The sequence below is a fragment of the Scyliorhinus torazame genome, chromosome 25, assembly GCF_047496885.1.
Source record: "Scyliorhinus torazame isolate Kashiwa2021f chromosome 25, sScyTor2.1, whole genome shotgun sequence".
Lineage (NCBI taxonomy): Eukaryota > Metazoa > Chordata > Chondrichthyes > Carcharhiniformes > Scyliorhinidae > Scyliorhinus > Scyliorhinus torazame.
In genome coordinates this window covers 7,716,013-7,731,662 of record NC_092731.1, presented here as the reverse complement: position 1 = coordinate 7,731,662, position 15,650 = coordinate 7,716,013, and the positions used below count along the sequence as shown (strand labels likewise).

The 15,650-nt window shown below is 53.6% G+C and overlaps 1 protein-coding gene across 4 annotated transcripts in view; it reads right to left on the bottom strand.

The window, feature by feature from the left end:
• The window catches only part of LOC140402281 (uncharacterized), a 285,684-nt gene that overhangs the window by 11,484 nt on the left and 258,550 nt on the right, over window positions 1-15,650 (bottom strand). For all 4 annotated transcript variants that reach the window (XM_072489930.1, XM_072489929.1, XM_072489931.1 and 1 more), the window contains 3 exons: window positions 10,363-10,376; window positions 5,914-6,177; window positions 2,599-4,114 (listed from right to left, as the gene is read on the bottom strand). In XM_072489930.1, the coding sequence (XP_072346031.1) occupies window positions 2,599-4,114; window positions 5,914-6,177; window positions 10,363-10,376 (1,794 nt within the window). The remainder of the gene's footprint in view (window positions 1-2,598; window positions 4,115-5,913; window positions 6,178-10,362; window positions 10,377-15,650) is intronic.

Below are 15,650 nucleotides of genomic sequence, written 5' to 3'. Positions count from 1 at the left end.
TGGAGTATGCCTTGAGGAATAACCAGGCGATTTGCCACTCTATTGATTTTCAGATATTCCTCAAAGCCATAAATAATCCTGACTGCTGGACCGCGGATCGACACAATGCAGCTGTCCCGGATTCAAACAGGAATTGGATCAAATCTGTCCTCCTGTTACCATAACCGGCAACAGCAGCAAATGGCTTCTCTCCTCAATATTGTATTTGAAGTAGTTCATTATTCTCCAGTAAAAGTAACAAACTTCGACACCTGAAACTCTGTGGATCAAATAGGCCATTTCACAACAAGAGACAAATTCACTGAGTGACAATCAGCCCCGGTAATCCCTCAGGCTACTCCTGTGTTGACAAGTGAAGTGAATTAGTGCATTGCTGAGGTATAGGTCCACAGAGAGCGAGCGAGGAGAGAGATGGACACCCGCTTCCCAGCATCGCAGCGTTGAATCACGTGGACTCGAAACGTTAGCTCTGTTTCTCTCTCGTCAGAGGCTGCCACCCCTGCTGAGATTATCCAACGTTTGCTGTTATCATCTCAACTAATACAAAATCTGTCAGTGACAAGGCGCTGGCATTGTCACTCTCAACGGCCCTGGATAGCAGTCAAGAGTCGGAAAGTCGTGGGTTCAAGTCTGACTCTGGGGTTGACACAGCGCAGTGCTGAGTGAGTGATCAGAAAAGCAGTGTTAAGCTCAGGTGGATGTAAAGGGAGAGTCTTTTGAAGAAGTGGGAGAGTCTTTTGAAGAAGTGGAAGAGATTTCAGGAAGAACAACACCTCGTTTTCCGATCAGGCACGTTATAGCCTTCTGGACTCAACTTTGAGTTCCACACCGTTAGACAGTAAGCTACCCGCTCCACCTTAACCGCGTCCACCCCACCCCCATGTATTGTTGTCTGTTGTTCTTCAGCTCCATGGCACCTCCCCCAACGCAACTCCCCCCCCCCGCGCCCTCGCCCCCCCCCACGCCCCGCCACCCCCCCCCGCGCCCCCCCCCGCGCCCTCGCCCCCCCCACGCCCCGCCACCCCCCCCCCCCGCGCCCACCCACCCCCCCCCCCCCCCCCCCACCGCCCTTTGGCCCGAAACGTCAGCTCAGATTCTCTCTCCACAGATGCTGCTGGACCGGCTGAGTTTATCCCGAACTTTCTGCGTTTAGTTCTTGCCAGTTCCCCGGCCAATATTTAATCCCTCGACCAGCATTGCTCAAACATAGATCACGTAGAATGTACAATGCAAAAAGACGCCTGTTCTGTCCAATCCCTGGTCGCTAGGGTGTTAGTTGCCTGAAGTTGTGGTTGCGGCCTGGATGTAGGGTTAGGTCCCGTCTCGCGGATCTGCTGGCCATTCAGATGACCAGCAGCTCTCCAATCCGTGCAGCATCAGTGGATGGGGTTGGTGGGGGGTAGGGTGGGGTGGGGTGGGGAGGGGGGCAGGGAAGGGGGGGGGGAACAATGGCCAATGCTGGGCCCACAGATAGTCCCTAACATGGAGTTACGGATGAGACCGGATGAATGAAGCATATTGATTGGGGGCAGAGAGACAGGCACTGCCGAGGGAGTGGAGTGTGCGGGGGGGGGGGGGGGGGGGGGGGGGGACCCTTCCATTGCCATTAATTGGTCACTTAAGGGCCTCAATTGGCTCATGGTCAGGGGGGGGTTGCCTGGCACCCACCCTGCCTCTGGTAGAATGGCAGCGGAGGCAGGTAAGTGTGCACGGTGCCACCTGCTGCCCCACCCAATTATGCGCCTCCCCCCACCCCTAGCCCGCTTCCGAATGGCGGTACAATAGGAGCTGTGACCTGGAGGGTTGGAGGTGTGCTTAGTCGGCTGGCTATGAGGTGGCAGTCCCTGTCGCGGGACAATATTGGAGAACTCTGGATTTGCCTTAAGGTTTCTGTGCCGTTGATCAGTGTCACTCGAGGAGATTGAGATCGTTCCTTAACCCGGAAGTGAAATCAAGAGGGGGGGGGGTCACCAAGGGGGCAGCGCTAAGAATGACCCCGTTAATCACAGACACTTTGCCGTTTTTCTGATCCTCGGGGGCTTCTCTCCATCGAGGCCACACTTGGAGCTGGGCTCACCAGCAGGACCAGCTCCTCACTGACCGGGCGCCATTCTGAATGGCTGCCCAGCTCTCTACCCGCCCCCCCCCCCCACCCCTTTCAGGCCCACCTCCCACTTTCAGGAACCCCCCCAAACCTTTTATTGTCTCCTTGAACCCCCCCCCCATCACCCCACTTTCATGGGCATGGGCATCGCCTCCGGGGTCCAAACCCGGGCAGTGCCAACTTGGCACCTGGCAGTGCCACTGAGCGCCCTGACAGTGCCCTGACAGTGCCAGGGTATTACCAGATGGCAGGTGAGGGCATGATCCAGATGGCGGCGGGCAGGGTGAGTTGGGTGACTCACGATCGACCCAGCACCGAGTCCAGTTCGGGACTCCTGCGGGATTGACCCATTGTGGCCAGCGAATCGTGCCCAAAGCCTCCACTCACCCCATTCTACCTCCACCCACTCAGCGCCCAGGTAGCGCAGAGCTGCTGCCCCTATGCCACTCCTGCCATACCTAGAGGCAGTGCCGTGCTCGTTCTCAGTGACTCACCGTAAGTACTGATATCCTGCTGCTCTTCCCGGGCCCTGCCCAGTTTCACGGTTGGTCTTCTCTTCCGTTGCTTCGGTTCTGCTCGGGCCTCTGGTGCGAGTTCCCAGGTCCTCCTCGGTATTGGACCTTTCTTCCTGCTGATCCTCTGGCTGTACATCTTTGCCAACATCTGAACTTTGTTCATGATTTTCTCAGAATTGTGAAACAGGCAGCTGTCAATGTCTTCACACAGGGGCATGCCAACCATCTCATGGCTAACGCAACATGGAGCAGGCGGGTAGGGCGTATTCTCACTGGGACAACAGCCACCTCCCTGGTTCGCTTTTATAATCACCTCGGAACCCTTCTTTTGATCCGACGGATTCCGCTCAATCCCTGGCGACTCTTTGGGAAGATCTGTCATGGAGCTGAGGTCAGAATCCTCCAGGATCAGAAGAGGTTCGCTATAGCTCGTCTGCTGATGGTTGGTTGCACCCCCGTCCTTCCTCGCCACCTTGGCGTAGCCGTTCCACGATTCATGTTTGTGACAAAAGTGAGCCGCCTTCTCCATTTCCCTCCAGACTTTGATAATTTCCGCGCAAGTCTTAAATTCCGTTTCCGACTCACTCTCGGCGGAGCCGTTGCACGGCGAGGGGCCCGCGACTTCGTCGGGGGGCTTCTGCCCCTCCTCATCGTCCGCGGGGCCAGGGAGAGGCTCAGAGTTTCCCAAGTGGGAGTCAGATCCCGAGGTTGAGCCCGAAGCGCTGGCTGACGAACTGCTTCTGCTCACCCTGGTGTTCTGTATCTCCTGTATGCTCGCGTGTTTCATTTTGTAACTAAACCGCAGGATGGAGTCCTTCACCACACCTGTTGGGATGAATGAGATGCTCTCCCTTCGCTGTAGGTAGAATTGGTCATTGTCCATCTCAGCTGAATCGTAATAGTTCTTGATCTTCTCAATCAGCAGCCGGTCATTTTCCATTTGTACAAAGTCCTTCTTACCCACGTTACTCTTTTCCGATCTCTCTGCGGGGCTGGTATTTAACACGCTGTCCTTGGTTGCCATCTCTTCCTCCACTAACTGTCCAGATTCCACGGTTGCAGGATAGCCATTAACTTTACAATCATCCTTCCTGTGTGTTGAGTTCAACTCACTCTCCTCGCCGGAGCTGCGCTCGCCCTCAATGCTGGACAATGGCCTCTGGTCACGATCAACGTCTTCAGGTTCCTGGTCAACCTGTCTATTCTCACTCCGTGGATCCAACTCTTCCAAATCCTCCAGTTCCGGCAGAGGCGATGCTTTGCGGAGATCATCGTCCTCTGAAGATTCGCCGTTGCACGATCTGGCTTCCTCAGCCCCGTAAACAGATGAAACATCCACCAGCGAAAAGCCGGACTCCTCAACCTCCGCATCTTCAAAAACCTCCAGCAGCGCGCTGTCACCATCAGTAGTTTCGCTTTGGATTGAGTTCTCCTCTACGATAGAACCCAGATCTTCGGAGGCCTTCTTCTGTAAAAGCTCCATGTCAGCAAATATCTACGCAGGGGGTAAGACAGAGAAAATGGAGAATTATTTAGAGGTTTCAAACAATCTCGTGAAATTTCCAATTTTTGTAAGAGGGCGTTTCCAGATCTTTGAACGTGTAATTAAAAACCATTTAGTGAGTTCAGATAGATTCTGACTAAACTTTGAACAGCCGGTGTCATCCATTTATGTGAACATTTTGGGAAGGTCGAGCACTCCCCGGATGCCAATCCAGGACAAAGAACAATTAACATCCGATGCCCCAGCCGTGTGTTTCTGGCAATGGGATTTCCCATTGAAACCACCCCACGCCATGGGGGGGGGGGCTGCTGACAGGAAAAGATCCCAACGGCCGGAGAATTCCGGGCCTAATTAACTTCAGGACCTGTTACACATCCTTGTAATGAGTGCGCACCGCAGCTTTACGGGGACAGGGCGCCACAGTGGTTAGCACTGCTGCCTCACGCCGCCTCGAACCCGGGTTCGATCCCGGCCCCGGGGTCACTGTCCGTGTGGAGTTTGCACATTCTCCCCGTGTCTGCGTGGGTCTCGCCCCCACAACCCAAAGATGTGCAGGGCGGGTGGATTGGCCGCGCTAAAATTACCCCTTAATTGGGGAAAAAAGAATTGGGTACTCTAAATTTTAAAAAAGGAAAAAAAAAAAAAAGAGTATTTCTTCAATTATGAGATATTGGGAAGTGTTGATATCCGAAGGGACCTGGGTGCCCTTGTTTATGAGTCACTTAAAGCTGACAGACGATCGCAGCAAGCAATTAGAAAAGCAGACGGGATGTTCGCCTTTAGTGCAAGAGGATTGGAGTCTGGGAATAAAGATATCGCGCTGCCTTTGCACAGAGCTTTCACCTGGAGTATTGGGTACAGTACTGGTCTCCTTATTGAAGGAAGGACGCACTGGCCACAGAGGGATTGCAATGGAGGTTCTCCAGACTGGAACCTGGGACAGGGGGATTGTCTAACGAGGAGAGATTGAAGAGACTGGGCCTGTATACTTTAGAATTTTGAAAAGTTGAGAGATGACCTCATTCGAAGGTACAAAATTCTTACAGGGTTCGACAGGATAGGTGCAGGAAGGATGTTTCTCCTGGCCCGGGGGGGTTGGTGGGGTGGGGGGGTGGTGGTGTGGGGGGGTCCAGAACAAGGGGGTCACAGTCTCAGAATAAGGGGCAGGACTGAGAGGAGGAGGAATCTCTTCACTCAGAGGGTGCACATTCTTTGGAATGCCGTACCCCAGAGGCATGTACAGGAGGTTCAGCCATTGAGTAAGTTAGAGATTGAGATCGGTAGATCCCAGGATACTAAGGCATCAAGGTATCCGGCAGGGATAGTGCGGGGAAGTGGCGCCGGGGTAGACGATCCCCCAGGATGTGATTGAATGGCGGAGCAGGCTCGATGGGCCGAATGGCCTCCTCCTGCCCCGATGACCCTGGAAGCTGAGATTGGGTTCAGGATGTGGATCTTCCAGCTGAATCCTGGTGTTTGATCCTGAACTCAGAGGCCGTGTCCGATGACTGCTTATGTGTCTATGTCCGAGAAGAATTTGAGTTCCACCTCGAGCTCCAAACTCAAAGCCAATTCCACGTGAGGCGACATATTGAGGGAAGACTGGGGGCTATGGGAGGGTACTTGGGGAGTGAGGGATAATAACTGATTGTAAATGGGAACAAACGCTCTGCCCCGTATTCAAGACATGTTCAACCCGACCCAATTTCCTCAATGGTACAGATGTTCAACCCCACTTCCAAACATGGATCAAAATAAAAATAATCTGAAAAACATGAACGAAAAAGGACCTGTTCCATCTCCAGATCGATGTTTCCGATGCCACTGAATTCTGGGTCTTCATACTGCTCCACATCCTCCTGCTTCTGCACTTCACTCTGCGCTATTCGCTCTGTCGAGCCCTCACCTCTGGGTGGAAAGTGAGGCCCTGGTAACTCGGGTAGACCCGACTCTGCAGCCTTGGCCTCCGCGCTGACCTCCAGTTCCACCACGCTGGGTGCCAGAGTGCTGGCACTGCCCATGTTGGAAAGCAGATCGTCCTCGCTGCCTGTGTACTGGAGACGAGAACAAACAGAGCCGGTTGTTGACAACTGCGTGGAACTCGGAGCACAGAAACAGGCCATTCGGCCCAACCGATCCATGCTGTTGTTTCTGCTCCACACAAACCATCTCCCACTACCTCAGCCTATCAGCATCTCCTCCCAAACCTTGGTCCCCCCCCATGGATTTGCCCCGATAAATACATCAATGTTCCCCACCTCAACCAGTCCCTGTGGTAACTGTTTCCACTCTCTTTTTTTATATAAATTTAGAGTACCCAATTCATTTTTTCCAATTAAGGGGCAATTTAGCGTGGCCAATCCACCTAATCTGCACATCTTTGGGTCGTGGGGGTGAAACCCACGCAGATACGGGGAGAATGTGCAAACTCCACACGGACAGTGACCCAGAGCCGGGATCGAACCCGGGGCCTCGGCGCCGTGAGGAAGCAGTGCAAACCACTGTGCTGCCCTGCCGCTTCCACTTTCTGAGTAAAGAGATTCCTCTGGTATCCCCAATTGGATTTATTTGCGACCAACTCATAGAAACCAGTGATATATTTCCAGGTTTACTTGGTGGGACTGTGAGGTTAAGAGGTTTCAAGGTGATTTAGGTGGGTTGATGCAGATGCAGTATAACGTGGATAAATGTGAAGTTCTCCAGTTCAGTAGGAAAAAGAGAACGGCAGAATATTCGTTACCTGCTGATAGATTGGGGGATGTTGATGTACAAAGGGGCCTGGGCTTTCTTGCACACCAGTCACTGGAAGTAAGCGCACAGGTACAGCAAGCGCCAAGGCAAATGGTATGTTGACCTTCCCCGAGAGAGGATTTGAGTGCAGGAGGAAGGATGCCTTACTGCAGATGTACGGGGCCGTGGCCGGGGGCCGGTTTAGCTCAGTTGGCTGGACGGCTGGTTCGTGACGCAGTGCGAGGCCAGCAGCGCGGGTTCAATTCCCCGTACCGGCTGAGGTTATTCACGAAGACCCCGATTTCTCAACCTCGCCCTTCGCCTGGGGTGTTAAATCACCACCAGTTAGCTCTCCCCCTCAAAGGGGAAAACCCGCCAATGGTCACCTGGGACCGTGGCGGCCTCACCTGTCCTTACGGGGCCTTGGCGAGGCCGCATCCGGAGTATAGAATGGCGGCAGGGCGGGACAGACTGGATCGCTGGGAAGTTGTTTCCTCTGGGCTCGGAGGGTTCTAGAACAGATCACAGTCTCAGGATATAGGGATGGCCTTTAGGACTGGATGACCTCTCACTTAGAGGGTGGTGAACCTATGGAATTCTTGAACACAGAAGGAGGCCAAATCACTGAAAATATTTAAGGAGGAAATACATTTCCTGAGGTGTCCGGGGTCATGGGGAGAGCACGGGGAGTATGGCGTTAACATAGAGAATCAGGTGGTTAGCACTGCTGCCTCGCGGCGCCGAGGTCGCAGGTTCGATCCCGACTCTGGGTCACTGTCCGTGTGGAGTTTGCACATTCTTCCCGTGTTTGCGTGGGTCTCACCCCCACAACCCAAAGGTGTGCAGGGTGGGTGGATTGGCCACGCTAAATTGCCTCTTAATTGAAAAAATGAATTGGATACTAAATTTTGTTTTGAATATAGGATCAGCCACGATCATAATGAATGGTGGAGCATGCTAGAAGGGCTGAATGGCCTCCTCCTGCTACTATCTTCTCTATTTCTGTGTTTTATATACGCCTAAATTTGATCATCCCCAATAAAAGTGGAAATAGCTTCTCTATGTCTAGTCTATCAAAGTCGTGCTCCAAGTCTGGTCTAATCATAGTCCATTATAATGTTGCTCAAGATTTGACTTTTTAATTCAGCTTGTATTAGATTTCGAGATGATCCGGTGAAGTGAGAGAGCGGATTCAGCCGCTCCCACCCTGCACAGCTCAATAGCTGGCCAACTCTTACACTCCCTTCACAGACTTGGTCAACATCAACAGAGGATAGGAAAGGGGAAATCTTGGCCTGCACTCCCAGACGATGGGTAGTAAATTGCCTCTGCTCCATACCGCCACAAGTGGCGAGAGCCTGCAACTACACCGTGACCGTTGACATAGCAAAACCCAATGGGAAACAGTTCAGCTTCAATTGACACAGGTAAACTATTGGGAGAAAAGTGGGACCAAAAGATTGGAACCATTGGAAATGAAGTTACTTAAAAAGAAAAACGTACAGAAGATGTAAGTTTGGAGTATTAGGAGGGGTGGGGTGGGGGCAGTGGGGGCAGCCGAGTTCGATGAGGAAGCCGGGCAGGATATTTGAAATGAAATGAAATGAAAATCGCTTATTGTCACAAGTAGGCCTCAAATCAAGTTACTGTGAAAAGCCCGGTGTTGGGCGGCCAGGCAAGGCCATTAATTAATGTGTGGGTGTAGAGGGGGTCAAGAGATCATTGGCTCGATGTCCTGGACGAGGGACTGAGAGCAATGATGAGGTGGTGGGTTCAGCCGTTACATTTTTAAGATGCATTCAGCATTTAGAACCTTAGTTAGGCCACACTTGGAGTATAGTGTTCAATTCTGGTCGCCACACTACCAGAAGGATGTGGAGGCTTTAGAGAGGGTGCAGAAGAGATTTACCAGGATGTTGCCTGGTATGGAGGGCATTAGCTATGAGGAGCGGTTGAATAAACTCGGTTTGTTCTCACTGGAACGAAGGAGGTTGAGGGGAGACCTGATAGAGGTCTACAAAATTATGAGGGGCATAGACAGAGTGGATAGTCAGAGGCTTTTCCCCAGGGTAGAGGGGTCAATTACTAGGGGGCATAGGTTTAAGGTGCAGGGGGCAAGATTTAGAGGAGATGTACGAGGGAGGTTTTTTACACAGAGGGTAGTGGGTGCCTGGAACTCGCTACCGGAGGAGGTGGTGGAAGCAGGGACGATAGTGACATTTAAGGGGCATCTTGACAAATACATGAATAGGATGGGAATAGAGGGATACGGACCCAGGAAGTGTAGAAGGTTTAGTTTAGACGGGCAGCATGGTCGGCACGGGCTTGGAGGGCCGAAGGGCCTGTTCCTGTGCTGTACTTTTCTTTAATCTTTGTTTGTTTAGCATATTCGCTGCCAGTTCTTAATGGACCTCCCATCGAATGATGCCAATCCTTTGATTTCACAGGACGAATGCCTGGGGTGATGTTGAGCAAGTGCGTGAAGGACGATGACCCCAATGGAGGCACTGGGAGTGGATGGTACAAAGGAGCTCCTGCAAGAGTGAGAGGTCTTTATGGAAAGCAGAGATTGAGGGACACGGGGGTACAAATCACTGCCTACCTTCTGATATATTCCCTCAAATTGCTCTGCACTATTTAACGGCAGGAGCTTTGATGTTTACAATCCAGAGAAATTCTGAGTACATTTCAGCATTTGGACTTTAGCATCACCAACGATGCTCTCTGTCCAACAGTGAGGAGAGGGATTGACGAGTAAGTCGTGAGTTTAAGATGGATTGTTGCATCAACCGGTTCCTGACCCCCTCTCCCATTCAATCACAACACAGAAACTAGCATTGAACCTTTGAACCCTCGGTACAACTATTAACTTAACATCGTGTCAGAGTCATAGAATCCCTATGGTGCTGAAGGAGGCCATTCGGCCCCTCGAGCCGGCACCCACCCTCCGAAAGAGCACCTCACCCAGGCCCACTCCCCCACCCCATCCCCGTAACTCCATCTAGCCTTTGGACAGCAAGGGGCAATTTTAGCACGGCCAATCTCCCTAACCTGGACATCTTTGGACTGCGGGAGGAAACCGGAGCACCCGGAGGAAACCCACGCAGACACGGGGAGAACGTGCAGACTCCGCACAGACAGTGACCCAGCGGGGAATCGAACCTGGGACCCTGGCGCCATGAGGCAGCAGTGCTAACCACTGTGCCATCGTGTTCATAATGTTGGGGCTATTATCGCAATCTCTTGAATATTTAAACGGTGGCTCTCTGACCTTCATGTCAATAACTTTGAATATTCGATAATATTTGATAATCGAATATTGGATATGCAAAGAGCTATTTTGAATAAAGCCTTGCTTTCATATACAATAATTGCAAAACTCTCGATCTCCCATTTGAAATGCTAATATTCCCCTTTGCTCCAACCCTTTCCGGGGGATTCCTGATGGTGGGTTTGAACAATGCCGAATGCCAAGCTAGCTCAGGTTTGCAAAAACAAAAGATTCTTACCTTCAGCTGTGTTCCTGAGCGAGATCCGGAGAGAGGCAGAGAGAGAGAGAGAGAGAGAGAGAGAGAGAGAGGGGGGAACAAAATGGGAAAAGTATAGTTAGCATCCGACCCACCTACTGAGCCCCAGCTCCGTGGGTGCGAGATTCTCCCACTCACCCTCGCAGGGTATTGTTATCCACGCGCCCCCCCTCCCTCCCCCACCAACCCCCCCTCCCTCGGCCTCCTCACAACCCCCCCCCCCCCCCCCCCCCCCCCCAACAGAAGCCGTCATTCGGAGACATAAACAAGCATCATTGGCAGAATCCTTGGCACTGTTCAGCTGGAGCGCCAATCCCCACCCACCAGCCCGCAATCGAGTGCCCCACAATTAAGAGTCAAGGCTCCAGGCCCAGCCTCAATCCCTCTGCCCGAAGCTGGCATCAATCGTGTGGGTGAAACCTGCCCCGACGACACAACAACAACAGCAACGTGCATTTCCTTAACGCCTTAAAACACAGAGGTAGGGGGCGGGATTCTCCCAGCCCCGCGCCGGGCCGGAGAAAACCCGCAACCGCGCCACGCGATTTCCGCGCAGAGTCCCGCCGGCGGGAACTCTGTGCTCAGGGTCGGGTGGGGGGCTCCGACCCCGGGGGGGGGGGGGGGGGCGGTCCTCCGATGGGGCCGGCCTCTCGCTCCCCGGGCCTATTTTATTACCCGCCGGCCCCTGAACTCCCGCACCATGTTGTGTAGGGCCCGGCACGTTGAGGGAGGCAACCGCGCACAGTTCACGCCGGGATGGGAGGCGGGAGCGGCGGGAAGGGGCCAGAATCGGTACTCCCAGCGGCAAGTTCACGCCGTCGTCAAACGCGACGGCCTTTCCGGCGGCGTGGGCACTCTGACGCCGAATGGGAGAATCCCGCCCTGGGTGAGAGAAATGGAAGGAGGCATCGGGAAGGAGAGAAACTCACACGGAGAGGAGGAATAAAGCAGAGGAATTGAGGGAGATAAATCCAGAGTGCGTGACCCTAACGAGGGAAGAATGGGGGTGGCAGAGAGTGAGAGAGAGCGAGCAAGTGAGGGAGAGAGGGAGAGAGAGAGAGCGAGAGAGAGCGAGAGAGAGAAAAAGAGAGAGAGCGTGAGAGAGAGAGAGAGGGAGAGAGAGAGAAAAAGAGAGAGAGGATGAGAGTGAGGGTGAGAGAGAGAGGGAGAGAGAGAGAGAGAGGGAGAGAGATAGAAAAAGAGAGAGAGGGTGAGAGAGAGAGAGAAATAGAGGGTAGAGAGGGAAAGGGAGAGAGAGTGAGAGAGAGGATGAGAGAGGGTGAGAGATAGAGAGAGAAACAGAGGGTAGAGAGGGAGAGAGAGTGAGAGAGGGAGAGAGAGTGAGAGAGGGGTAGAGAGAGAGGTAGAGAGGGAAAGAAGGTAGAGAGAAAGAGAGGGAGAGAGAGGGAGAGAGAGGGAGAGAGAGATGTAGAGAGGGAGAGGGCGAGAGGTAGAGAGAGAGAGAGAGAGGTAGAGAGAGGGAGAGAGAGGTAGAGAGAGGGAGAGAGAGAGGGAGAGAGATAGATAGACATAGAGAGGGGGTGAGGGAGAGGGTAGAGGGTTAGAGAGAGGGGTAGAGAGGGAGAGGGCCATGCAGAACGAGAGGAATGGAGAGTTTGGTGAGAGGTGTTGGGCGCGTCCTCCCCGAAGGGCTTGATTCCCTCAATGAAGAACAGACAGACCTACATTTACATAGCCACCCATCCCAAACCGCTTTACGGCCAACTGAATATAGATGGTGGACGTACAGTCACGGCTGTAATGTGGGACTAGCGGGAGGCCATTCAGGCACAGCAGGATCCCAGGCACAGCAATCTTCTGATCGACCATTGTTTGTCCAATGCTGTTGATTGAGGGATGAATATTGGCCGAGGGGGGAGTCGGGATGTGCTCCCCCCCCCCCCCGCTCCCCCCCCAACCTCGCTCCCCCCCCAACACCGCTCCCCCCCACCCCATCCCCGATTACTCCTCTTTGAAGGGACTTCATTGCAATAGCAAACATGGGGGGGGGGGGGGGGGGGGGGGGGATTCTCTGTCTCTCCAGCCACGTGTTCTTGATGCCGCGTCGATCATTGGTGGCGGGATTCTATCTTGCCGCCGCTTGTCACTGGGATTTCCCATCGTAACCACCCCGCGCAGAGATGCGCTACCCACCGGATCTGTGTGCCAGTGGCCGGAGAACTCTGGCCCGTGTTCTACACAAGGTCCCACCAGAGGCCTATCAACACCCCCCCCCCCCCCCCCCCACCCCCCACCCCGAGCATTGAGCCAAAACTGGCACCAGTTGTTCGCTCATCGTGTATGTGGGGCAGGGGGGAGACATCACCAACACTTCAAAGCCCAACCTGCAAGTCGCCATCGACACACTCGGCCCTCACGGGGGGGGGGGGGGGGCCTCATCATTGTCACTGAGAGCTGAGGCATTATTCCCAATAAATAGATCAATCACAGCCTAGAATCAAAAGCCCAGAAGTGAATTTATTCCTGCAGCTCATTTGCAAGTTCACATCAAAGGGGCCTTTCATTTGATGGAAAAGGCTCTGTAAAGATGTGACTGTGCAAAGAAATAGCAGCAGGGTGGCTGGACAGAAGCTCTCTCGCTCTCCCTCTCACCCCTAATTAAGTCCACATCAATAAAGGAGATGGTAATGGATAAAGATCAGAAAGCATTCACGATCAAAGCCCAAGCGTTTTAAGAGCTTTCTCGCTCTGAGAAAAACTCTGGCAAAACCAACTGTTCCCTTTAATTCAACGAATTACAACAATATTTATTAATAAATGTCTTTTCAGATTCAGGCAACTATCAAATGGTGAAGGGGACGTCACAATGAGGGTGACCTGGGTTGGGCGCCTCTTACTGCCTTTCTCCTGGTAAGTTACACAGAACAGAGAACATACAGTACAGAAGGAGGCCATTCGACCCCTCGAATCTGCACTTAAGCCCTCACTTCCACCCTATCCCCGTAACCCAATGACCCCTCCTAACCTTTTTGGACACTAAGGGCAATTTACCATGGCCAATCCACCTAACCTGCACGTCTTTGGACTGTGGAAGTCAACCGGAGCACCCGGAGGAAACCCACGCAGACACGGGGAGGACGTGCAGACTCCGCACAGACAGCGACCCAGCGGGGCATCGAACCCGGGACCCTGGCGCTGTGCAGCCACAGTGCTAACCACTGTGCTACCGTGCTACCCGTTACTGACTCCTGTCCGATGTGGTCCCTTTGACAGTGCGGCACTCCCTCAGTACTGACCCTCTGACAGTGCAGCACTCCCTCAGTACTGACCCTCTGACAGTGCAGCACTCCCTCAGTACTGACCCTCTGACAGTGCGGCACTCCCTCAGTACTGACCCTCTGACAGTGCGGCACTCCCTCAGTACTGACCCTCTGACAGTGCGGCACTCCCTCAGTACTGACCCTCTGACAGTGCGGCACTCCCTCAGTACTGACCCTCTGACAGTGCAGCACTCCCTCAGTACTGACCCTCTGACAACGCGGCACTCCCTCAGTACTGACCCTCTGACAGTGCAGCACTCCCTCAATACTGACCCTCTGACAATGCGGCACTCCCTCAGTACTGACCCTCTGACAGTGCAGCACTCCCTCAATACTGACCCTCTGACAGTGCAGCACTCCCTCAATACTGACCCTCTGACAGTGCAGCACTCCCTCAGCACTGACCCTCTGACAGTGCAGCATTCCCTCAGTACTGACCCTCTGACAGTGCGGCACTCCCTCAGTACTGACCCTCTGACAGTGCAGCGCTCCCTCAGTACTGACCCTCTGACAGTGCAGCACTCCCTCAGTACTGACCCTCTGACAGTGCGGCACTCCCTCAGTACTGACCCTCTGACAGTGCAGCACTCCCTCAGTACTGACCCTCTGACAGTGCAGCACTCCCTCAATACTGACCCTCTGACAGTGCAGCGCTGCCTCAGCACTGACCCTCTGACAGTGCAGCACTCCCTCAGTACTGACCCTCTGACAGTGCGGTACTCCCTCAGTACTGACCCTCTGACAGTGCGGCACTCCCTCAGTACTGACCCTCTGACAGTGCGGTACTCCCTCAGTACAGACCCTCTGACAGTGTAGCGCTCCCTCAGTACTGACCCTCTGACAGTGCAGCACTCCCTCAGTACTGACCCTCTGACAGTGCAACACTCCCTTAGTACTGACCCTCTGACAGTGCGGCACTCCCTCAGTACTGACCCTCTGACAGTGCAGCACTCCCTCAGTACTGACCCTCTGACAGTGCGGTACTCCCTCAGTACTGACCCTCTGACAGTGCGGCACTCCCTCAGTACTGACCCTCTGACAGTGCGGCACCCCCTCAGTACTGACCCTCTGACAGTGCGGCACTCCCTCAGTACTGACCCTCTGACAGTGCGGCACTCCCTCAGTACTGAGCCTCTGACAGATATCTGCCGACCTGTTAAAACCTATTCAGCAAACCACAGAGAAAATCCATCATCAGGGCCAAATACGGACGGTACCAAAAACAGGTACTTCCATTCCCAAAGCGGCCTGGACGGAGACAATCTTCCCAAAGTGGCAAAGTGGAAGGTGATCGGGTGCGATTTCTCATCGAGCCTCACTTGAGTTCAGGAGGCCAAAAACTCGGTCAAAGAGGTTGGTTCTAAGGAGAGGATTAAAGGAGTGAAGGGAGTGGGACGAGGGGGGAGAGGTTTGGTCAGGGATTCTGTAGCTTTGGGAGCAGGCCGGTGAATGCACCCTGACCAATTGCAGATGCCTGTTGGAGTGCAGAGGCCGCGGAGGTGTGGGGCAGGAGGAGAGAGGAATGGCCACGGGATGGAAAATATGATGGAAGAGCGCGGGCCTGTCAGTCAGCAGAACCCTTTCCGCGTGCCACTACGTACAGACTGTGGCTGTTAAATCGGCTTGAATCCTGAGCTCAGCTGGTGTCTGCATTATCATTTCCTCTGATCTTGCAAGGCTAATTGAGACGCGCAGCCAGATTCCAGAGTGCAGGAAAAAAGCATGAAACAGATGAGAGAGAGAAGATGGGATGGAACAGCAACCCCTGATTAGGTGGTTATTGGCTAACCCGCGATGGCAAGTTCACGTCCCATGATGTGGGCGGCACAGTGGTTAGCACGGCTGCCTCACAGCCCCAGGGGCCCGGGTTCGATTCCCGGCTTGGGTCACTGTGCGGAGTTTGCACGTTCTCCCCGTGTTAGCGTGGATTTCTTCCGGGTGCTCCGGTTTCCTCCCAGAGTCCGAAGGTGTGCAGGTTGGGGTGATTGG